This window comes from Podarcis liolepis (assembly GCF_965112155.1).
Source record: "Podarcis liolepis genome assembly, chromosome: 7".
Taxonomy (NCBI): domain Eukaryota; kingdom Metazoa; phylum Chordata; class Lepidosauria; order Squamata; family Lacertidae; genus Podarcis; species Podarcis liolepis.
In genome coordinates this window covers 13,404,143-13,427,956 of record NC_139561.1, presented here as the reverse complement: position 1 = coordinate 13,427,956, position 23,814 = coordinate 13,404,143, and the positions used below count along the sequence as shown (strand labels likewise).

General features: G+C 47.8%; 2 protein-coding genes and 1 long non-coding RNA gene across 3 annotated transcripts; 1 reads left to right on the top strand and 2 right to left on the bottom strand.

Moving 5' to 3' along the window:
* The first annotated feature begins 5,624 nt into the window (after positions 1-5,624).
* LOC310711055 (uncharacterized protein) lies at positions 5,625-8,496 on the top strand. The gene is made up of 8 exons (XM_083512499.1): positions 5,625-5,765; positions 6,033-6,480; positions 6,773-6,931; positions 7,040-7,144; positions 7,262-7,367; positions 7,615-7,677; positions 7,928-8,110; positions 8,180-8,496. The coding sequence occupies exons 2-8, from the start codon at positions 6,445-6,447 to the stop codon at positions 8,191-8,193; spliced, it is 666 nt and encodes a 221-aa protein (XP_083368625.1). The 5' UTR covers positions 5,625-5,765; positions 6,033-6,444; the 3' UTR covers positions 8,194-8,496.
* A 498-nt stretch (positions 8,497-8,994) lies between these two features.
* LOC310711054 lies at positions 8,995-12,600 on the bottom strand. The gene is made up of 3 exons (XR_014528354.1): positions 12,022-12,600; positions 10,714-11,319; positions 8,995-9,822 (listed from the first exon to the last, which is right to left on the bottom strand). It is a non-coding gene; the product is annotated as an uncharacterized lncRNA (long non-coding RNA).
* A 3,266-nt stretch (positions 12,601-15,866) lies between these two features.
* SDHB (succinate dehydrogenase complex iron sulfur subunit B) lies at positions 15,867-23,808 on the bottom strand. The gene is made up of 8 exons (XM_083514721.1): positions 23,599-23,808; positions 22,597-22,745; positions 21,293-21,378; positions 19,701-19,837; positions 19,346-19,462; positions 17,221-17,322; positions 16,702-16,824; positions 15,867-16,114 (listed from the first exon to the last, which is right to left on the bottom strand). The coding sequence occupies exons 1-8, from the start codon at positions 23,791-23,793 to the stop codon at positions 16,037-16,039; spliced, it is 987 nt and encodes a 328-aa protein (XP_083370847.1). The 5' UTR covers positions 23,794-23,808; the 3' UTR covers positions 15,867-16,036.
* Between the last annotated feature and the right edge of the window lie 6 nt (positions 23,809-23,814).

The following is a 23,814-nucleotide window of genomic DNA, read 5'->3' as shown; positions in this document are numbered from 1 at the left end:
GATAAAAACCCATCTGTTTCCACCGAAAAACCATTCAGGGGATCGTTTGCAACAGTTTGGCACCATTTATGGGTGAATTGCAGAACGTAAGATTTTTTCGGAAATTGTGACCGCGCGGCTTAGGGATTTTTTCAAAAAAAGTTGTTCAGACGTCGAGGGCTAATTCTGTTTCCGATGATAAAAACCCATCTGTTTCCACCGAAAAACATTTCAGGGGATCACGTGCAACAGTTTCCCAACATTTTTGAGTGAATTGCAGAACGTCAGATTTTTAGCAGAAATTGTGACCGCGCGGCTTAGGGATTTTTTCAAAAAAAGTTGTTCAGACGTCGAGGTCTAATTTTGTTTCCGATGATAAAAACCCATGTGTTTCCACCCAAAAACATTTCATTGGATCACTTGCAGCAGTTTGGCACCATTTATGGGTGAATTGCAGAACGTAAGATTTTTTCTGAAATTGTGACCGCGCGGCTTAGGGATTTTTTCAAAAAAAAGTTGTTCAGACGTCGAGGGCTAATTCTATTTCCAATGATAAAAACCCATCTGTTTCCACCGAAAAACCTCTCAGGGGATCGTTTGCAACACTTTGGCACCATTTTTGAGTGAATTGCAGAACGTCAGATTTTTGCTGAAATTGTGACCGCGCGGCTTAGGGATTTTTTCAAAAAAAGTTTTTCAGACCTCCAGGGCCCATTCTGTTTCAATGATAAAAACCCATCTGTTTCCACCGAAAAACCTCTCAGGGGATCGTTTGCAACAATTTGGCACCATTTTTGAGTGAATTGCAGAACGTCAGATTTTTGCTGAAAATCTGACCGCTTAGGGATTTTTTCAAAAAAAAGGTGTTCAGACGTCGCGGTCTCATTCTGTTTCAGTGATAAAAACCCATCTGTTTCCACCGAAAAACCTCTCAGTGGATGGTTTGCAACACTGGCACCATTTTTTAGGGAATTGAAGAACGTCAGATTTTTGCTGAAATTGTTACTGCGCGGCTTAGGATTTTTTCAAAAAAAGTTGTTCAGACGTCGAGGGCTAATTTTGTTTCCGATGATAAAAACCCATCTGTTTCCACCGAAAAACATTTCAGGGGATCACTTGCAACAGTTTGGCAACATTTTTGAGTGAATTGCAGAACGTCAGATTTTTAGCAGAAATTGTGACCGCGTGGCTTAGGGATTTTTTCAAAAAAAAACTTGTTCAGACCTCGATGTCTCATTCTGTTTCAATGATAAAAACCCATCTGTTTCCACCGAAAAACCTGTCACAGGATCGTTTGCAACACTATGGCACCATTTTTGAGTTAATTGCAGAACGTCAGATTTTTGCTGAAATTGTGACCGCGTGGCTTAGGGATTTTTTCCAAAAAAAAGTTGTTCAGACATCGCGGTCTCATTCTGTTTCAGTGATAAAAACCCATCTGTTTCCACCGAAAAACCTCTCAGTGGATGGTTTGCAACACTTTGGCACCATTTTTGAGTGAATTGCAGAACGTCAGATTTTTGCTGAAATTGTGACTGCGTGGCTTAGGGATTTTTTAAAAAAAAAGTTGTTCAGACCTCGAGGGCTCATTCTGTTTCAATGATAAAAACCCATCTGTTTCCACCGAAAAACCTCTCAGGGGATCGTTTGCAACACTTTGGCACCATTTTTGAGTAAATTGCAGAACGTCAGATTTTTGCTGAAAAAATCCCTAAGCCGGATTTTTTGAAAAAATCCCTAAGCCGCGCGGTCACAATTCCAGCCAAAATCTGACGTTCTGCAATTCACTCAAAAATGGTGCCAAACTGTTGCAAGTGATCCCCTGAAAGGTTTTTTGGTGGAAACAGATGGGTTTTTATCATCGGATACAGAATCAGCCCTCGACGTCTGAACAACTTTTTTTGAAAAAATCCCTCAGCCGCGCAGTCACAATTTCTGCTAAAAATCTGACGTTCTGCAATTCACTCAAAAATGTTGGCAAACTGTTGCAAGTGATCCCCTGAAATGTTTTTCGGTGGAAACAGATAGGTTTTTATCATCGAATACAGAATTAGCCCTCGACGTCTGAACACGTTTTTTTGAAAAAATCCCTAAGCCGCGCGGTCACAACTTCAGAAAAAATCTTACGTTCTGCAATTCACCCATAAATGGTGCCAAACTGTTGCAAACGATCCCCTGAATGGTTTTTCGGTGGAAACAGATGGGTTTTTATCATCGGATACAGAATCAGCCCTCGACGTCTGAACAACTTTTTTCAAAAAATCCCTAAGCCACGCGGTCACAATTTCTGCTAAAAATCTGACGTTCTGCAATGCACTCAAAAATGGCCGCAAACTGTTGCAAACGATCCCCTGAAATGTTTTTCGGTGGAAACAGATGTGTTTTTATCATCGGAACCAGAATTAGCCCTCGACGTCTGAACAACTTTTTTTGAAAAAATCTCTAAGCCGCGCGGTCACAATTTCAGCAAAAATCTGACGTATTGCAATTCACTAAAAAAATCGTGGCAAACTGTTGCAAGTGACCCCCTGAAATGTTTTTCGGTGGAAACAGATGGGTTTTTATCATCGGAAGCAGAATTAGCCCTCGACATCTGAACAACTTTTTTTCACAATTCCAGCAAAAATCTGACGATCTGAAATTCACTCAAAAATGGTGGCAAACTGTTGCAAACGATCCCCATAAAGTTTTTTCAGTGGAAAAAGATGGGTTTTTATTATCGGAAACAGAATTAGCCCTCGACGTCGGAACAACTTTTTTTAAAAAAATCTCTAAACCGCGCGGTCACAATTTCAGCAAAAATCTGACGTTCTGCAATTCACTCATAAATGGTGCCAAACTGTTGCAAACTATCCCCAGGAAGGTTTTTCGGTGGAAACAGATGGGTTTTTATCATCGGAGACAGAATTAGCCCTCGACGTCTGAACAACATTTTTTCACAATTTTAACAAAAATCTGACGTTCTGCAATTCACTCAAAAATTGTGCCAAACTGTTGCAAACTATCCCCAGAAAGGTTTTTTGGTAGAAACAGATGGGTTTTTATCATCCGAAACAGACTTAGCCCTCGACTTATAAACAACTTTTTATGAAAAAATCCCTAAGCCGCGCGGTCACAATTTTAGCAAAACTCTCACATTCTGCAATTCACTCCAAAACCGTGGCAAACTGTTGCAAACGATCTCCTGAAAGGTTTTTCGGTGGAAACAGATGGGATTTTATCATCGGAACCAGAATTAGCCCTTGACTTCTGCACAACTTTTTTTGAAAAATCTCTAAGCCGCGCGGTCACAATTTCAGCAAAACTCTCACGTTCTGCAATTAACTCAAAAATGGTGCCAAAGTGTTGCAAACCATCCCCTGAGAGGTTTTTCGGTGGAAACCGATGGGCTTTTATCATTGAAACAGAATGAGCCCTCGAGGTCTGAACAACTTTTTTTTAAAAAAATCCCTAAGCCACGCGGTCACAATTTTTGCTAAAAATCTGACGTTCTGCAATTCACTCAAAAATGGTGCCAAAGTGTTGCAAATGATCCTGTGACACGTTTTTCGGTGGAAACAGATGGGTTTTTATCACTGAAACAGAATGAGACCGCAACGTCTGAACAACTTTTTTTTGAAAAAATCCCTAAGCCACGTGGTCACAATTTCAGCAAAAATCTGACGTTCTGCAATTCAATCAAAAATGGTGCCAAATTGTTGCAAACGATCCCCTGAGAGGTTTTTCGGTGGAAACAGATGGGTTTTTATCATTGAAACAGAATGGGCCCTGGAGGTCTGAAAAACTTTTTTTGAAAAAATCCCTAAGCCGCGCGGTCACAATTTCAGCAAAAATCTGACGTTCTGCAATTCACTCAAATATGGTGCCAAATTGTTGCAAACGATCCCCTGAGAGGTTTTTCGGTGGAAACAGATGGGTTTTTATCATTGAAAGAGAATGAGCCCTCGAGGTCTGAACAACTTTTTTTTGAAAAAATCCCTAAGCCGCTCTGTCAGGGTTGCCTCAGGTCTCAGCTCACAAAAGACCAACGCCAAGTTCTTCTTATATACAAGGATGTTTATTGCAGTTCATTATTGGTTCCACAACCGAAGCGCGCAGCCCCGCGTCTCTTAGCCTTAGACGTTAGAAGTCCCCTCTGAATCGGTCCCTCCCCTACACCAGTTTAATAAGCTAACGCTGCTCCACCTCTTTCTCTCTTTCCTTTTCCGCAGGGTCTTTCTGCCCGCCGGGGTTCCTCCCCTCCTGGATTCTCCTGAAGCGGAATCTCCAGACTGCTCCTCCCCCCTCCTGCGGGCTTTGGGACCTGGCTCCTCATCCGGGCTCCCTGTTCTTCCGCGCGCCTCCTCATTTGAACTTGGCGCGCGCGCCCAACCTCTGACCTTCCTTTTGACAGTTATGCTACTCCCCTCACTGCCCTCCTCCCCTTCCGGGAGAACGGCTTGCTCTGATCCCTCCCCTCTCTCTGTCGCCGGAGCTGCTCCCTCTGACACACTGGAACCTCCCCCTCCTTCGCTGCGCTCTGGTGGGGAGGCTGGCCCTGATTCCCAGCTGCTGCTTTGGGGTACCCTGCTGGCCCCCCGCTCCTGACACTTTCCCCCTGGGGCTCCCCTTGCCCTTACCACAGGCGCCCCCTTCTGGGAATCCTCTGATTCGCTGGAGAGACTCATGGAATCCCCTGCGTCATTGCTATCCTCTTCCTCGCTATCCTGGGATTCCTCTCCATCGCTCTCCATTTCCTGCCTTCCCTGTGCCTCTGTCCCTGTACCCCTGACACGCGCGGTCACAATTTCAGCAAAAATCTGACGTTCTGCAATTCACTCAAAAATGGTGACAAAGTGTTGCAAACGATCCAGTGACAGGTTTTTCGGTGGAAAAAAATGGGTTTTTATCATTGAAACAGAATGAGACCGCGAGGTCTGAAAAACTTTTTTTTCAAAAAAACCCCCTAAGCCACGCAGTCACAATTTCAGCAAAAATCTGACGTTCTGCAATTCACTCAAAAATGGTGCCAAAGTGTTGCAAACGATCCCCTGAGAGGTTTTTCGGTGGAAACAGATGGGTTTTTATCATCGGAAACAGAATTAGCCCTCGACGTTTGAACAACTTTTATGAAAAAATCCCTAAGCCGCGCGGTCACAATTTCTGCTAAAAATCTGACGTTCTGCAATTCACTCAAAAATGTTGGCAAACTGTTGCAAGTGATCCCCTGAAATGTTTTTCGGTGGAAACAGATGGTTTTTATCATCGGGAACAGAATTAGCCCTCGACGTCTGAACAACTTTTTTTGAAAAAATCCCGAAGCCGCGCGGTCACAATTACAGCAAAAATCTGACGTTCTGCAATTCACTCAAAAATGGTGCCAAACTGTTGCAAACGATCCCCTGAAAGGTTTTTTGGTGGAAACAGATGGGTTTTTATCAACGGAAACAAAATTAGCCCTCGACGTCTGAACAAGTTTTTTTGAAAAAATCCCTAAGCCGCGCGGTCACAATTTTAGCAAAAATCTGACGTTCTACAATTCACTCACTTCCTCCTGGGGTAAGAGGAAGAACGTGGTGACCTTCCCCAGTGGTCTGGCAAACGGAGCTGAAGGCACGGAATCGGACTGTGCCCCTGTTTGCTTCCTGCGGTGTCTTTCCCTTCCTTACCAAGATCTGTTTCTCCATTTCAGAGCTGTCGGAAAGCGACACTGGTGGATCTCTCCCATGGTGGAAAGCATCATCGCTGCTCTCAAGGACCAGGATTTTGCCGGAATGCCACAAGTCGCGGCAGCTATCTACATCGAGGTGAGGGGGACTGACGCGGGAGGAAATGGGTGCAGCAAGGAGGCCCTGGCTTGGTTTCTGCCAAGTGTTGGGCTACTTTGAGCCTAAGGACTGTTGCCTGTTTTAGTGCTCCTCAGAGTAGACCCATTGGATTTGATGTACATGACAAACTTTGGTCCATTCACTTCAGTGCGTTTGCTCTGTGCAGAATTGCAAATGGTGGGTAAAAGGAGAACCTGCCTCAGCCGCTCATCCCTGAAGAGTTTCTTTCTCTTTGGGCCTCTTTAGCTGCTCAGCTGCCGTCTGGAGGTCTATCCCTGTGAAGATACACTGGAGCGGCTCCTCAACTGGCTGGAACACGACCACCTGCAAGTCCGGAAGCTCAGCGTCAGAGGGATATCCCTGTTTCTGGACTCTGACATGGCAAGTGATGCTCAGAGGGAGGGAGGGGGGGTACAGATCTCAATTCTAATCATGGCCCAGCACTCTTTTGCTGGCACAATACTGAAGGGCCTGTGCTAAAAGGCATGAGGCCTTTCAGACCTTTGAAAAGATTCTCTCTTTTGTGTAGGACCCTTCGCTTCTGCGGCTCTTGCTGCTGGATTCCATCCCTTCTGCAGAAGCCGATGTCCTCCCAGAGTTGATAGAGCTGGTAGACCAAGCCTACCTCTCCGGGGAGCTGGGAGAGGAAGACCTGAAGATGCTGGCGGCAACCTACTGCGGTCTGGCTGCCCATGTGAGTATTAGGGAAAACATGACATCACACCCAGTGGTGGAGGAATGCTTTGGAAGAGGAAGGGTGGGGTTTAGACTGGCATGCAGCAGAGATGTTCTGGCTTCAGGAGGGTGTTCCTCTGGAGCACCTTCTCTTGAAGCCTGCCTGGAAAACAAAGGGGGAGAGTCACCCCTCCCCCCAGTCTCCCCCAGGAGGAGGATAGGGGGCTGAGCATGCTCAAAACACCCCAGTGGGCAGGATAAAGGAAACTGATCTGATGAGAAATACAACCTCCGATATTTTCTGCCTACAGGAGGAAGCCTCCGTCCGGGCATCAGCCATCCAACATCTGGGGCTGCTTCGGGGCTGGGTGAGAGACCAAAGGCTTCCAATAACATCAACAGAAGAAGAAGCCATTCACGAACTGGTTGTCATCCTCATTCACCTCGAAGACAAGGACGAGGTGGCCAAGGTGAGGGCCAAAGAGGTGGACTTATACAGTAGGAGGGAGGGATTGTTCTCAGGAGCTTACAAGACTATGTACCACAATTTGTAACCCTCTTCTCTTCTTGTGTTGCAGGCCGCAAGGAGGGCTCTTTCCCATCTAGCCCCACAAGTCAAGTGGTGGGCTCATCCCAACAAATTTAGCCTCCACTTTGCTCTCCACCAGGCTGCCAAGCATCTGGTAAGGTCCCTCTGCTTCATTGGCAGCTTTGCCCAGGCATGTCTCTGGGAGTGCAAGGCTCTTCTGCCGTGCTCTCAAGCTTCTCTGATGCCACTTCTCCTTTGTCTTTGCCCACAGAGCAAGACCTTCAGCAAGGACATCCTTCGGAGTGCTGCCTTAACATGTGCAAAGCCGTCTGCCAACAGGCTGCCAGCAGTCTCCAGGGTGGCAGCTCTGCTTCTGGGTAAGTCAAGCAACGTCCTTCCCTGGTAGGGATGGACAGAAACGTCTTGGTAACAATGGCAGGGAGGATGAGCATGTCCCCAGGCCACCTGCTAGGTAGGCCTCCATCTGCGCCCAGATCTTGCTCTGAGTGCTCCGTGAGGGTGGAGGCCTCTAGAGCATACCTGTCCTCCTGCCGAGCTGCCTCTGTCTCTGCTTGCTTTGCACCGAGATGACGTCCCTTTTCTTGCCCCCCTCTCTCTCTCTAGGTCATCTGACTTTCCGGGATGCCAGTTTCATCCACGATCAAGACATGGCATCCTATGGAACGTGTGAGTGAGACGTACGGAGGGCAGGGAGGGATGCTTCTGCTGAGAAAGGTCTTCAGGGGAAGGCAAATTCTCAGATGTATGTTCAGACAGAGGTGCCACAAGATGAACATGCAAAGAGAATTGGAATGTGACTTCACTGCTCTCTCTCACACACAAACACACACACCTGAAGGCTGTTTTCATATTGTTGATGGATGGCTCTTTTCCTGTGCATCTCTGCCTTGCTCACCCTTTCTCCCTTTCCACTCAGGGCTGGAAGAGATGCAGCAGCACGAGGAAGAAGGGCTCAGGCAGACAGGGAGGAGCTGCCTGAACATCATGCAGCGGGCCTATAAACATCGGAAGAAAGGCAGGGTCCAGTGCTTTTTGAGGAGGCTGCTCCACTGCGTTCACAGGGAACCTTACCCTCAGGACCTCCTGAGCTGCATGCCAGGTGAGTGAGGCATCTGGTGGGCTGTTTGGATGGGGCGTTTCTCAACGAGCCCCTTTCTCCTCCTGACAGAACATCCGGAGTAGCGCCAGGCCAAGGCAACGTGGACACCAGAGTTGTGCTGAAGAGATACCATCTTCTGCTCTCCGCGGGATCCAGTCTGGACCAGCGCCAGGAACATAAACGCCATCAGGATGGACCAAGAGGAGTGGTGCTGCCCTCACGACCCTCTGTACACAGCGGTAGGAAACCTTTTTGTTGTTGTTGTGTTTCTTGCTGATGTTGTTTTTGATTGTTGATTTTTATTGATTTTGAATCTCAGGGTGGTTCACAACACCAAGTATACGAAGCACAAAATACATAATAAGAATAATAACTGCACAAAATTCTGCACACTAATAAACAATACAAGAGCCCTGAAACAACACTCCAGCCCACAAATACAAAATCTAAATCAACATAACACATTTAACAACCATTTAAAACAACCCCACCTTCTTGAAGAAGGCTGATGTATTAGATTTAGAAGGTTGGAATATGAGGTTTGGATGGCACGCCTACCTAACACACAACAAAGTGGCAGTGCATAAGGACTTTTTAAGTCATATAGTCAGAATTTCATTATACAAGGTCTGGGATAAGTACCACAGACTATTAGAGCCCAAAATACCCTGGTGGTTATCCCCAGTGGAGATGATAACGGTAAAAAAAGACAAACATGGACACAAATTGGGCAACTTACCAACAATTAATAAAGGTAGAACAGGGCCAATTAAAAATCAAATCGTATGAAGAAATTAAACAGTATTGTAATGGCTGGATTCACTATCACCTAATAGTGCATATATTTAATCAGGATAAGAAAATTGGTTTTGGAGAAACCCTTCGCCGAAACCCTTCTAAGGGTGTATGGGTATATGCCACAGCTGCCTTGGTACTGCTTGTACCCAAACGGGTATGTACCAATCATGAAAATACAAGGGGATATGACGTCCGTAATCCTCCAACAACTCTACCCACTTATCAATTATGTTCTCTAGCCCATCCACATTCCTTACTGCTATCTGTACAGTGGGTCTGTATTTAAATCTGGCACAAATTGAGGACTGGCTGATAATTCAACTGGTAAAGATCCTCCCATCTGCAGGTGAAGTTCCTCAATCTTCGGGTGTGCGTAGACTCACTGGCTTCTGGTGCAATAGGAGCAGACCGGTCGTCTGGGGCTCGTGCCCTAACCCACTCCGGTGGGGCTAGGGGCAGGGGTTCCTGGCGATCTTCAACTTCAGGAGGTCCAAAGGATTCTGCTCACAGTTCCAATGACCCTCAGACCGCTTCAGACAAGAATGATCTATCCAGGGGGTCACCTCGGCCACTTTCACCATGGCAGGCGTTGCAAGCAAGATGGCGTTGCAAGCAAAGACCACGCCACTTAAGAGCCAATGGGTTGTTCTTCCACTCCTTCATCCACACCTCATCTCCAGGCTGGAAGGGCTGTATGGGTTCAGCCAGGCTGATTGGCATACATTCAAGGGCCCACCTGTTAAGAGAAATCAAAACACGAGAGAGAGACTGGATTTGTTCTGATGTACTCTGTCCTCCCGTTTGCACTAAGTCTGCTCTTATTTCTGTAGTAAGTGGAGGAGGTCTTCCATTCAAAAGCTCAAAGGGAGAGAGCTTTAGCCTCTTGGTGGGTGCACATCTGATCCTGAGCAAGGCTACAGGTAGAAAGTCCACCCAATTGCCATGAGTTTCCTGACACAATTTGGCCAGCTGTGATTTAAGAGTCCAGTTCATTCTTTCTGTCTTGCCGGAACTCTGTGGTCGGTAGGCAACGTGCAGTTTCCATTGTATCTGCAGGGCTTTGCATACACCTTCCCCTAAGAAAGCGATAAAGGCTGGTCCATTATCACTGCCTATACTGCTTGGTAGCCCAAATCTCGGGATGATCTCGGTTAAGAGGTGCTTAACAACTTCCCGGGCTGTCTCAGTCCTTGTGAGATACGCCTCAACCCACCCCGTCAGTATCCACAAAGACAAGTAGATAACGATAGCCTCTTGCCCTAGGCATTTCCATGAATTCCACAATCAACTTCTCTGTTGGCATTAAGCCTGTCTGCTGTACTCCTGGAGGAAGTACTGGGCCCTGCTTGGGGTTGTTTTTGGCACATAGGAGACACGTTCTGGACATGGCCTCAGCCAGCTGAGATAGCCTGGCAATATAGAATTGCCTCCCTAGGCCTTCTCACAACGCTGTGGGTCCATAAGTGTCTGGTGGAGGTTCCTCCAGGCCTGATTTCCTTGCTGCCTTCTCTGCCAAATGATTGCCCTTTGCCATTTTGGTGGGCTCCCGGCTGTGGCCCCGCAGTGCATTACAATTTTCTCGGGTGCCCATACAGCTTCCAAGAGATTTTCTAATTCTGGGCCATATTTGAGAGCTTTGCCCTTTGTACCAATGAGTCCGTTCTCCTTCCATAGGGCTTCATGGGCACGCAGGGTTAAGAAGGCAAACTTTGAATCAGTATAGATATTGGCACAGTAGCCTGTTGATAGCTGTAGGGCCCTAGTGAGTGCCACAATTTCTTGGGCCGTGTTTGGGTGGATCATACCTTCCTGCTCCCATTTAATCTGAATTATCCTTATCATTCTTTCTTTGTCGCTTATCATCAGTTTATATAACATCCCTATTATCCCTTTCTTCGTCATTTGTCTTTTGTTCAGCACCATATCTATTTTCATTTCTGTCCTCATCGTTTCATCTGCTCTTTCCATTTTTATTAAATCATAAAGTCCTTGCACTTTCAGCCAATACTGTTTTCCTATTTTTTTCTAAAAAAAACTTTTTTTGTAATTAAATTCCCCTCTTCATCAAACATATCTTTTAATTTATAAAATCCCTGATCTTCTAATTTCTTCCACCAACCAGGTTCCATTTGACTCTCCTGCATATATTTTAACTGCATCCACCTTGAGTATGTTGGCATCCATTTTGTATTCCACTTCTTCCAGATTCCTAACACAGTTTTCCTTGGTCCTATTTTCTTCTTAAAAGCCGTGTTAATATCTCTATTAAATAGCCCTTCTCTTCCTATTCCTTCATTTATTTCATTCTCCAGTCTTATCCATTTAACCCCTTCCTTATATCCAATATCTATTAGATTTTTCAATTGGAACGTTTCATAGTAAAATTCTAAGTTCAGTATTCCCCATCCCATCTCTTCTTGAGATGAATAATTTACTATGTCTCGGGTTCTAACTCTTTTACTTCCAAAAATCTATTTTTAAAATACCTTATTCCATGTTTTGAACCATATTTTCCTAATGGGTAGTGTAATTACTTGAAACAAATATAATAATTTCAGTACCAAAAACATTTTAACTGCTCTAACCCTACCTAGAATAGATAAATTCTTATTATTCCATGGTTTTATATCCTTCTTGATCTGTCTCCACACTTCTTTGTAATGTACATCTGGAATCCTAGCACTATTTTTAATAATATTTACCCCAAGTATTCAATTTTTTCCCTGTTGATATCCATCTTTGTCATTTTTGCAATTTCCTTCTTCTCCTCTTTCTTTACATCCCAAAATAAAATTTCAGACTTCTCCAAATTTACTCCCAATCCCGACTCCTCTTTAAAGTCCTTCAGGATTATCATAAATTCTCTTACACCCTCTAAGGGGTTTGTAAATAATAATAGGATAGCATCTGCATACATGTTTAACTTAATTTCTTCCTTTCCTTTCTTATATCCTTTTATCCTTACTGAGTTTCATATTCTGTCTGCCAAGTACTCCATACCTAATACAAATAGTAGTGGTGAGAGTGAACATCCTTGTTTAACTCCTCTTTGTATATTGAATTGATCTGAAACCCCCTCGTTCACTCTGCCCACAGCCTTCCCTTCTCTATACAATTCCCGGATTGCTTCAACAGAGTTCTCTCCTAATCCTACCTCCTGCATAATATTCCATAAGAACTTATGTCTAATTGTGTCGAAGGCCTTATACACATCCAATTTTAAGACCACCAATTTTCCTTTTACCCTGCTTGTTAATAAATGTATTAAAACAATAAAAATAATAAAACAATATAAAAAATAAAATAAAATAAATAATGTATTTATTAAATGTATTTATTAAAACACATTTCTTATAGGATGGCCTGTGTATCTTCCCTTAACAAATCCATATTGATCTTCCTTAATTATTTTAGGTAATACCTTTTCCAGTCGCCTTGCCAGGATCTTTGTAAATATCTTATAGTCTTGATTTAATAGGCTAATTGGTCTGTATGACCCCACCTCTGTAGGGTCCTTTTGTGGTTTTTCTATCACTACTATTTCTGCTAGTTTCCAAGTGTCTGGGGCTCCCCCCCCCCCCCTTCTAAGATATTATTAAATACTTTTTTCAGTTCTGAGCCCAGGATATCAATTGTTTCTTTATAAAAGTCTGCCGTAATTCCATCTAATCCTGGGGATTTCCTACCTTTAAATGATTTAACTACATTATATTGTGCTGGTCCAAGCCGGTTTGAACTGGTCGAGGCAGGTTTGTACCGGTCTAGGCCGGTTTGAACAGTTCCAAGTGGGTTGGAACTGGCCCAGACTGGTTGGAGCAAGTCCACGCCAGTTGGAGCAGGTGCAGGTCATTTGAAACTGGCCCAAGCTGGTTAGAACAGGTCCAGGCTGGTTGGAACAGGTCTATGTTTCTTGAAACCAGCCCAGACCAGTTGGAATCATTTCATACCAGTTGGATCCAGCCCAAGCCAAGTGGAACCAGCCCAAACCAGTTGGAAAAGGTCCAGGCAGGTTCCAACTTGACCAGACCAGTTTGAACTGGTCCACACTGGTTGGAACTAGCTCAGACTGGTTGGAAGAGGTCTAGACTGGTTTGAACCAGTCCAAGCTGATTTGTGCCGGTCGAAGCTGGTTTGAACTGGTCTAGGCTGGTTTGAACTGTTCAAATTCAGTTTCAAATGACCTGCACCTGCTCCAACTGGCTTGGACCTGCTCCAACCTGTCCGGGCCAGTTCCAACCCAATTGGAACTCCTCAAACTGGCTTGGGCCATTTCAAACTGGCTTGGGCCTGGACCTGTTCAAACTGGCTTGTACCAGCACAAACCGGCCTAGACTGGTTCAAACTGGCCTAGACTGGTTCCAACCGGCTTGGACCTGTTTCAACCGACTTGGACCGGTTCAAACCAGCATAGACCAGTTTCAAGCAGTCTGAATCAGTTCAAACTGGTGTGGGCAAGTTGGAACCCGCCTGGACTTTTCCCAATTGGTTTCAACTGGTCCAAACCGGCTTGGACCAGTTCAAACCTGCCTCGACCAGTGTCATGCCTATCATTCTCTATTTTATTACGGAACACCAAAAAATCTGACCAAGCCTTTTTATATGATCTAACCATTGACGGGGCAACAGATGCCAATACTCCCTTCAGGACTTCTCGCTGCCAAGGATCCCAAGGTGCTCCAAAAATGGTTGTGGCAATTGCTGTGCTTCTGGCGCCGAGCAGAAGCGATCCATCTGGAAACAAGATAGGACTGAGACAACCGCTTGGTTGTCTGTCCAGAAACATACCCGGTGATCTCTGAACTCCTCCGCCCACAAGTGTACTGCGACCACGATCGGGGGAAAATCTAGGAAGGTGATGTCACGCATAATAGGCTAACCCTGCCAGGTTGAGGACAAGGTTGCGCACACCACTGTCCTTTAAAATAGACACCAAACCCTAAGGAACCTGCCACGTCAGACTGTACCTGAAAGTCAGCCTGAAGCGACAGATTGTCTTGCCATGAGAATAACGTCATCAAGATAATGTCCCACCCCTTCGGAACCGGTTTTAAAGCGAAGAGCCCAGTCCAGAAATGTGCTAAAGGTCTCAAAGGCTGCACATGCTACCGAGCATCCCATGGGCATGGCTTTATAAAATACGCCCCTTCAAATTTAAAACCCAGCCAATGGAAGTCGTCCAGGTGAACTGGAAGAAGACGAAAGGCAGACTCGATGTCACACTTAGCTAACAGGGCTCCCCTGCCGAATCTCCAAATAAGCTTTACAGCTTGGTCAAAGGAGTCATACTTAATGGAACACAGTTCCTGTGGTATTGCATTGTTAACCAAACTCCCCCTTGGATAGGAAAGGGGGCCCGGGGATGACACGACCAAGGAGTCCACAGATCGCGCAGGGCTGGGAGCCAGCTTCCGCGTGCGTGTTTGGGGTGTGAAGCCCGCAACGCCACCTCCTCCCGAGGTCAGAAGTGGCTTTCCGAAATGGCCTTCAGAAGGTAGTTTTGATGTGGAATTGTGCCGCCTAGTTTGGGTCTCAGTAACTCGGGACCCAGGAGGCCAGCCAGATCAATTTCCCTATATTGATCGGTGGTATAATGCTTGCATGAAAAATCCTCCATGGATGCAGCAATGCAAGGGCGACACTTGCCGGATTTTAGCAGTGAAGCAGGAGGCCCGGAAAAACATAGATAAACCCAAGCCTCCAGCCCCTGCTAAGAAGATATACCAGGGCCACCCAGAAGAGGAGGGTTTTCTCCTTCCGCCTCCATATGCCCCTTCGGCCAGGATTGTGCCATCACCTCCAGTCCAGCCACCCGCTGCAGTCCAATTATTACAAGCTCCATCTAGCATTCCAGGTGTGCCCTCCTTGCCAGCCCCAGTGCTGGTACAAAATAAACCCCAATTTGCCTAATTCCAAGCTCCCCAGCAAAAGGAGATTATAGGCACTTCAGCATTGGAGGCCCTGGGAGCTGAAGGAGGAGCCGAACCTGGAGAAGTGGCCGCAACTCCAACCCCGTAGGCACTCCAGCCACTGAGAGAAAGTCAGGCCTGTGGGCATTTGTGGATTCAAAAACTGATACTGGAAAGTAGTAATAAAGATGAAGGAAAGTGATGCAACAAGCCCCCCCCCATGCCACCTCCATCTAAAGGAGGACATTACCTTCATAACAAGAAGGGGGGCTAAGCCCCAATGTTTCCTTTGAGAGCAGTTTTGGGACCCCAAGAGCCCAGGCCCACAGATGATCAGGGAATAGACCGGTTCAAGCCGGCTTGGACCCCCACAAACCGGCCTAGACCAGTTCAAACTGGCCTAGACATGCTCAAACCAGCCTAGACCAGCTCAAACCGATTTGGACCGGCCAAACTGGCTTAAACCAGCACAAACCGCCCTAGATCGGTTCAAACCAGCCTAGTCCGGTTCAAACCGGCTTCGGTTGGCGCAAACCGGTCTTGACTGGTTCAAACGGCTTTGATCGGTTCAAACCAGCCTAGACCTGTTGCAACCAGTATGAGCTAGTTCCAACCAGTCTAGGCCAGTTTAAACTGGTCTGGGCAAGTTGGAACCCACCAGGACCTTTTCCAACTGGTTTGGCGGGTTCCAATTGGCTTGGACTGGCAACATAGAGGAAGAAAAGGAGCCCCAAAGGAAACAATATGGAAGCTTTAGGGGCAAGGACGGATTTGGGGCTCCAAGTTGTGGGGGAAGAGGCTGCCATAATAAAAGACTGCTTCTCATCGCACAGCCTACAGAAGGTTGGAAGCAGCCCCACGTTGCTACCTTCAAGCTATGCTCACTCTTGCCCAACCTTCCTGTCCCCTTTGGGACCATTCTGTACAAACCCAACACACACACACACCCAAAAAAATACCTTCAGTCCCAGGCAGTCTGCAAGCAGGAGACAGAGAGAGGGGACCAGTCTAAGGACACAGGGTGGGGAGGAAGATGAACCGAGAGACATGGAGAGATTTGCTAATGACTTTTATTAATCCTTGCAAGCTTTCATCGTACATGAATGCCCGTGGAGAAAACCCACATAAACCCGGCAGGGCCTGACACCGCAAATATAAGTTAGCTAACTTCCGGCAAGGGGCAGGGTAAGTGGAGCTGAGAAGCAAAGGCCCTGAAGGGATGTCAGGCGCTGACTGCCTTTTCCTTGTAGGTGGCCATCATCTTCTTGATCTCAGCAATCGCTTTTCCAGGGTTCAGCCCCTGAAACAAGAACAGGAAAGGTGGAGAAAGTCCTTCAAGTGCTAGTGCAACCCCATTGCCAAGTCCAACACAAGAAGGCAACATCTGCTCATCCAAGAGGCAAATGGAAATGTGGCAGCAGGTAGGGAGCTCCCTTCATCCCTTTGCACGATAACTGGCAGACGGGGAGAGACAAGAGACCTCAAGGTGCTGCTGGGATATGATTCTCACCTGCAGAAGTCCATGACCACCAACCCTGCTGACTGGCATGATGGGGCTGCTGGGAGTGCAGCAACACCCCAAGTTCCCCATCCTGGCCACCATCTGCCCCTGACCCACATGGACTGAGTCACCCATTTCCAGAGGCTGCCCCCAAGAAAACACAGCAGAGCAGCCTGCATAAACAAGCCCAAAACAGCCGCACGGAGTCAGTACCTGCTGGACTCACATGGAGCCAGAAGCATCCCCATGTCCTTCTCAAAGTGTCCCAATAGCATTTCTGGCCAAGCCCCTGGGGGAAGGGGGAGAGAAACGACTGCAGGTTCTTCCCTCCCCTCCATTCCCCCAGTGTGGACTGTGCTGGCAGGGTGAAGGGGGAGAGCCCTCACCTTGGGGCAGGTCTTTGTGCAGTTCATGATGGTGTGGCAACGGTATAGGGAAAAGGGGTCCTGCAGCTGAGCTAGGCGCTCCTCTGTGTAATCGTCCCGGGAGTCAATCATCCAACGATAAGCCTGGAAGACAGAAAAAGAGGGTGCTGGGTGTGAATGTTTGCACAGAAGAGGGGCTTACATGCCCAGGGGTCTCCCTAAAGCCTCCTTCCCCCTCCCTCTGCCTTTCACCATGACATCTTTTGCCCATTCAGCTGACTCCCTCTTCTCTTTCCAGGGTCTTCTGCACCCACCTGCTGGCCCACCAGAAACGCATTCCCTGGCTCCTGTCCATCACAGCCTCTCCCTCCTTCAACCTGAGAACCACTGAGCATCTCCCCATACCTGGTCCTCCCCTCCCCTCATACCCCATTGATGATTGGCAGGAGTCTCCCTGCCCCACTGGCAACATGGACTGAGTTCTGGGCTTCCCCACCCGGCTATTCCCTGGCAGCCAGTGGGCACTTCTGGTCTTTTTACCTGCATGAGCACAGCGGGGCCCAGGTACTTGTCTCCGTTCCACCAGTAGCTGGGGCAGCTGGTGCTGCAGCAGGCACAGAGGATGCATTCGTATAGCCCGTCCTGGCAGGGAGCAAAAGAGGAGCCACAGAGTCAAAGGACTATTTAGCATCTGCCATGAGGGAAAATGAAGCGCAGCACCCACCTTGTGTGGGTCCCAATCCACCCAGTCAACCACCGGTGAAGTGAACAAAAGCAGGGGAAGGGCACTTGGTGGGCCACCACAATTCCAGTTTGTTCCCTAGCAAGTGGTTTTCAGGGGTGCACTGCCTTGAAACATGGAAAGCTCCCTCCCAAACTGCAGTGGCAAGGAGCAGCCACTGACAGGGCCACTGAAATGACACTTAGAGGTCTTCTGAAACCACCCAAGGCGGGGTACCCCTGTCATCACATCAAATGGCAAGTCTGTAAGTCAAGAATTGTGCAGTGTGTGTGTGTGTGTGTGTGTGTGTGTGTGTGTCACAGCTTGTGTGCAGCAACCGCAGCTCCTGTTTCACTACATGTCGTCGTCCCCCCCCCACTTCAGTCTCTTTCAGGTTTTTTCCCTTCTTACTTCTCTGCCAGGTAAATTTACTGCTGAGTAAGCTTCCTTTAAAGGAAACTGCAATTGGGGGGGGGGTAGCAATCTTTCCTAAGGTACCCTGCATCTCACTTTCCTATGTGTAGTTATTAAAAAAAAAAAATCTAAATTAGGTTTACTATTCCTCTGCAAGTTCAGGAAAAATTGTTCACTTTTGTATTCCTTTTAAATCAAATCTATGGGTGTTTTAACTATGCTTTATAAGAGATCCTCTCCCTATCTTAGGAAAAAATGTTCACTTCAATCTTCCTTTAAAGACCATTTCTCTAGGAACTTGCACTCTTTAGTCCAAGGAAGCAAACTCACTCAAACTATCTCAAGATCTGCTTAAAGGGTTCTGTGTAAAGTTGGGTACTTTTATTTTCCTATTCCTTAGTACATGTGCGTGCTTCCATGATAGGAGCATAGATGTGTCAGGAGTGCTCTGATGGTGTTTCCTGCTTGGCAGGGGGTTGGACTCGATGGCCCTTGTGGTCCCTTCCAACTCTATGATTCTATGATTCTAGGATGTTTGGCATGGAGATCCCCTGCCTGGCTCCAGGCTCTGCCATAATGGAACTGCCCTCCTCCCACCTGGCTTCAGGCTGAAGGACCTTTGAAGATGAGCCACCCTCGGTTTGCCCCAAAGGCTCCTGTAAGACCCTTCAAGGGGAGGAAGGTCAGTGATCTGCTGAAGGAGGCCACTTGGGGGCATTAAGGGGAAGAGGGGGTTCCAACCCTGCGCTAAGAACTGCCCTGGTCTTTTAGCCAGGCTCGAAGTGCAGACCCCTGCCCAATTGACCCAGGCAACTCAGCTTTGCCTCTGAGTGACCGACCAGGCAGGACTCTTTGAGAAAAGGAGGCCATTTTCATCTCTTAGACTACCTCAGCCTCGAAGCCCAGAGCAGCAGCAGCTGCTGCTGCCACTCAGCAAAATGAAGGATGCACAACTTCCTGGGCAGAAAGAGAGGCTGGGGTGGGATGGAGCAGATTCATGGCTTGAAAGGGGGATTTAGACAAATTCACTGAGGAGGACAAGGCTTTTGATGGCTACGGTTGTGAGGTACTTCCATTGCCAGAGGTAAGAAGCCTTCATGTGCCAATTGCTGGGGACCAAAGGGCCAGAGAGTGGTGTGTGCTCCTGTCCTGCTCGAAGATGCCCCACAGGAAGAGAGGATATTGGGCAAGATGGGCCTGATCCTGCTTCAGGGCTCTTCTTAGGTGCCCATAAAAACTAGTGGCAGGGGCTTGGTGCACAATGTCCTGGGTTCAGTTCCTGGAGGCACTTCTTAAGCAGAGCTCTTGGGTAGCAGCAGGGACAAGAGAGGGCTTCCTCTGACAGTAGAGGAGCAGAACCCTGAAGTAGAGTAAGCCAGGCAGTCTTGAGGGTCTCAAGACAGGAAGGAGGGGTGACCCGAGGAGGTGAGACTGCAGCTGCCAATACTAGAGGCTGCCTCCCCGTGGGAAGAAGTTAAGACAGGCCAAAACACCAATGAAGCAGAATGAAAAGAAAAGAAGAGTAATGACCAGCTTCTCCCGATCTTCTATGGACTGGAGGTATTGCTCTTTGCCTTGCTGGGACTCATCCTTCTTTTTCAAATACGGCTGGATGGCTTTGTACTGGGCATAGAAGTTGCTCAAGTCCTGGAATGGGAAAAAGCTTTTATTGAGTGCAACAGACTCAAGAAGGGGCAAAGGCTGGGCCCAGTTGGACAGCCCCCTACGTCTCAGAGCCCCTCACCCCCGTACAAGGGCAGGGGGCCACCTCAGAGACAAAAACCTGGCACCCCAATACATTCTGCTATATTTCCTTAGTTCTCCTGCTTCCAAAGAAATAACAATACCTTCTGCCAACTGGGCTACAAAGAAGGTGTGAACTTACTGGTACAAGATCCTTCACCACATACATGTGGGGGAGAGGGTATATTTTGGCGACCTTGCCAAGGTCGGTGTCAATCCTCGTGGTACAAGCCAAACTGTTGCCTCCACCAATGTTCATTGCACAGGAGCCACAGATGCCTAGGACAAGGAGAGGACAAGTCACAACAGGGCCGGCAGCTCACTGCCTCCCGCCACAAGAATACAGAAAGCTGCCTCACATCAAGTCAGGCCACGGGTTCATTATCAGCACAACGGCAGGGGTCTCTCTCAGACTGACCGAGAGTTGCTGGGGACTGAACCTGGGACCTTATGCATGCAAAGCTGATGTTCTACCACTGAACTAAGTCCCTTCCCTGGTCCTACTCAAAATCTCCACCTTCCTACATCTAAGATCCTCACATCAAAGCTGTTTTAATTTTTCAAAAGGAAGCATTGCTTCTCTTTCCTCAAAGCCTCTTAAAAAGCAGTTAATCTTGTGGCAATTTGAAGAGACAGTGCAAACTCTTTCAGCATTTGTTTGCTTCTTGTTTTACAACAGGCCTTATTAAACAGAGCTATTTATAGCCACGTTATGTATGCCAATTACAGATCTAATTATAAACAACAGAGAACGTTTGTCCCAAAGAGCTTTGGGGTTATATCCAAAGCCTTTTTTCCTGGGCAGTCATGGGTCTGTCCCAGCATACTTTCCTCAACCTGATGCCATCCATAACTTTTATACCAGAGATTCCCAATCGGTGGTCCATGCACCCCAGGGGGTCCACGTAACCCACCCAGGAGGTCGATGGCAGCATTCACATACAATAATTACCATAGAGATATCAACATTTTCAAAAGCCCATGGCTTTTGAATTGAAAACCACTGTTTTTGACTACAGCTACTATCATCAGCCTCGGTCATGGCCATGGGGTCAGAGGATGCTGAAGCTGATAGGAGTTAGTCCTATCAGTGTGGTGTAGTGGTTAAGAGCGGTAGTCACGTAATCTGGGAAACCGGGTTCGCGTCTCCGCTCCTCCACATGCAGCTGCTGGGTGACCTTGGGCCAGTCACACTTCTGTGAAGTCTCTTAGCCCCACTCACCTCACAGAGTGTTTGTTGTGGGGGAGGAAGGGAAAGGAGAATGTTAGCCGCTTTGAGACTCCTGAAGGGGAGTGAAAGGCGGGATATCAAATCCAAACTCTTCTTCTTCTTCTTCTTCTACTCAGAGTAGCCCCATGAAAATTAATGCTCATTATCAGCTTAGGTCCATTAACTGCAATGGGCCTATGCTGAGGAGAACTTAGCTGGATTCAACCATTAATCTTTTAAGCAATTCTGATTCCTAAGTCTTGTTAGACAGGTTTAACCATCTCAACCTCAAAACTTGCAAAAGCTGCCATGTGTTTCAGAATTTGGCCTCTTCACAAGGTTTTAGCAGGTGATGGAGAGAGGTGGCTCTCTCCCATTTAGGCCAACCTAAATCGAGTTGTTCAAATGCTCTGACAGCAGAAAGGCTGTGATGTGAACAGGTAGGAGGTGGGCCTTGCCTTGACCATCCCTCACCTGAGCCCACCTGGGCTCCTCAGAAGACAGCAAACAAGGCACAAGTTTACCTTCTCTGCAAGACCTGCGGAAGGTCAGGGTGGAGTCCATTTCATTCTTAATCTTGATCAGGGCGTCAAGAACCATCGGTCCACATCTAGAAAGAGAAATACCAAGTTCTCTGCCCATCTCTAAGTCACTGCTCTCCTTCCTTATATGGTCCCCCCTCCACACACTCTCCACAGCGTGTGTTAAAGCAAAGGAAATGGGTTAAAGCAGAAGAAAGATGTCACCGCATTACCACAGCAAGGTCACAACCTGTCCAAGCCACCAAATATGATGCCAGGTCACTTGCTAGCAGCAGCAATTCACATGTTTTTGAAAAGCAGGCGGCGGCTGCTCTGAAGCAGCTGGACTCTGAAGTCAAGTCCAGCTGGAGGCAAGCTACATTTCTGTGTGCTACGTTGGCCGGACTTAGCGTGTGGCCCTGCTGAAGGTGCCTGCTACAATTTTCCCATGCTCTGATGAATGCCTCCATCTTGGGTTACCAAACTGAAGGCACCTTCATCTTTGTGCCCCAACACCTGATACCAACGCCCTTTGCTTGCTGCCATTGATTGCACTGTTATAATTGCTATACAGCCCTCCCCTGCCTCAATGTCCTTGCTGGTCAGAGAAATGAACAAAAACGGAGACAAGGCCAGGCTGTAGAAAGCAAGGCTGCCTTTTCTTTATTGGCTGTTCCATTTGCAAACAGAGTCCCTCCCCGCTACCCCGCCTTGTGAGAGAGGTGAGAAGCCTCAAGCAAAGTTGTGTAACATCTTTCAAAACCTCAGAAAGTATTCACCTCCCTTTTACAGAAAGACCGCCCCAAAACATCACAGATATATGACAAGTCTGTCAATCGAGATGCCTGACAATACCTGATAATTGCCCTTCCTTGCCTGGCCTGAAATGATGGATACCTTGACACCAGAATCCATTGTCAATGAGCTTTTTCTTTTATACATAGATATTGGCTCTTTTGACAAGTCCACTTCCTCAGGAAGAATTTCCTGCTATGTGACTGGAGAGGGTCTTTGGGGTTGACCAAAGCTAAACTTGGCCTTGTTTTTGTTTCATTCTCATGATTTAGAGATGGATGCCATTTTATTTGAAGGCAAAAGGAGATATTTGGGATTATGCATTCATGTATGTATACTCCTGGCTGTGTGTGTATTGTATAACATGTTATAATTGTTATATAACATATAAATTGTTGTATAACATGTTATAATTGTATAACATGATGCACAGGAGCACCCAAGGGTGGGCAACATCCCTTGGCGGAGGGCAGAGGGGTCTTGTCCAGCCCCTTCTTCAAAGCACTACTCACTTGTTCAGATCAACTTCATATGTCTGCATACGAGGTTTCTCCCCGGGGTTGTCTGGGTTCCACCGATATATTGCAAACTTCTTAATGCGAGTGGCTGTCTGTGTGTCAGGCGCGGCAGCAGCAGCAGCTGCGTGTGCCCTGCGGCAAACCTGTACACCAAGGAAGAAGGAAAAGAGACCCGAGCCATGAGCAAGAGGCATGCACAGCAGGGCACACAGTTCCATCTCTGAGACAAGTGTGCGCTTGGGGCCAGCCAGAGTTTACTACCATCAACATTATGTCTCTTTTGCACTGCGAGTGGGGGGACTTGGACTGAGGGTGCCTTGCCTGAAGCAATGGAGACACAGTTGGTAGAGGCACCTTGCCCTCCTCCATTGCCTGGTAGGCTACGGCCGCTGCTCCCTCCTTCCCGCCGCTGCAGCTGCCCGTAGCATTTGGTGGTGGGTACTCCCCCCCCCCATTCGAGAATGGAGACATAGGAACCAACTCCTAGGGGCCAAGGTCCCTTCGCTCCCTCCCCCCAAGTCGATGAACATTGCCATTCAATGCCCCCTCCAAATTTTATTCAATCTGGCAGCCCTGGGCGGAGATGCCCAGGCATCAGCCTCTGCCCCCTTCAGCGCCTCGCCGCTGCAAGCAGAGTCCCCATCTGCCCTTCCGGCTACAGCGGTCAGGAATGAAGATGGGGAGCGGGGCGGCCGCATAGCTGTCAACTTTTCCCTTTTCTTGCGAGGAATCCTATTCGGAATAAGGGAATTTCCCTTAAAAGAAGGGAAACGTTGACAGCTATGGGCGGCCGGGAGGACGCCGCTTCTGTTGCTCCCTCGGCAAAAGCCTCCTGGGTCGGACCCAGCCGCCTAGGCAGCCACGTTCCTCGGAGCCAGGAGGGCGGAGGACAAGACTGGCCGGCACCTTCCTCCTCTTCCTCACTGAGGACTAGCCGCCTCCCGAGGCCAACCGCTGCGGAGCCCCTCCCCTCCCGGACACTCCGGTCTCGCTCGCCTGCAGCAACCGCAGCGCCCCCGCCGGGCCTCGCCGAAAGGAGAAGGACGCGCCCGCCGCCCGCTCAGCCGCCAACGCCGCCGCCACCGCCACGGTCACAGAACCCGCTGCCATCTTGCGCCCTCTGAGCGGACACCCTGACAGCTGCTTCCGGAAGGGGAGGGGCCGTAAGGCCCACTTCCGGTCTGCGGACATATTGAGAGAGGCGACGGGGGA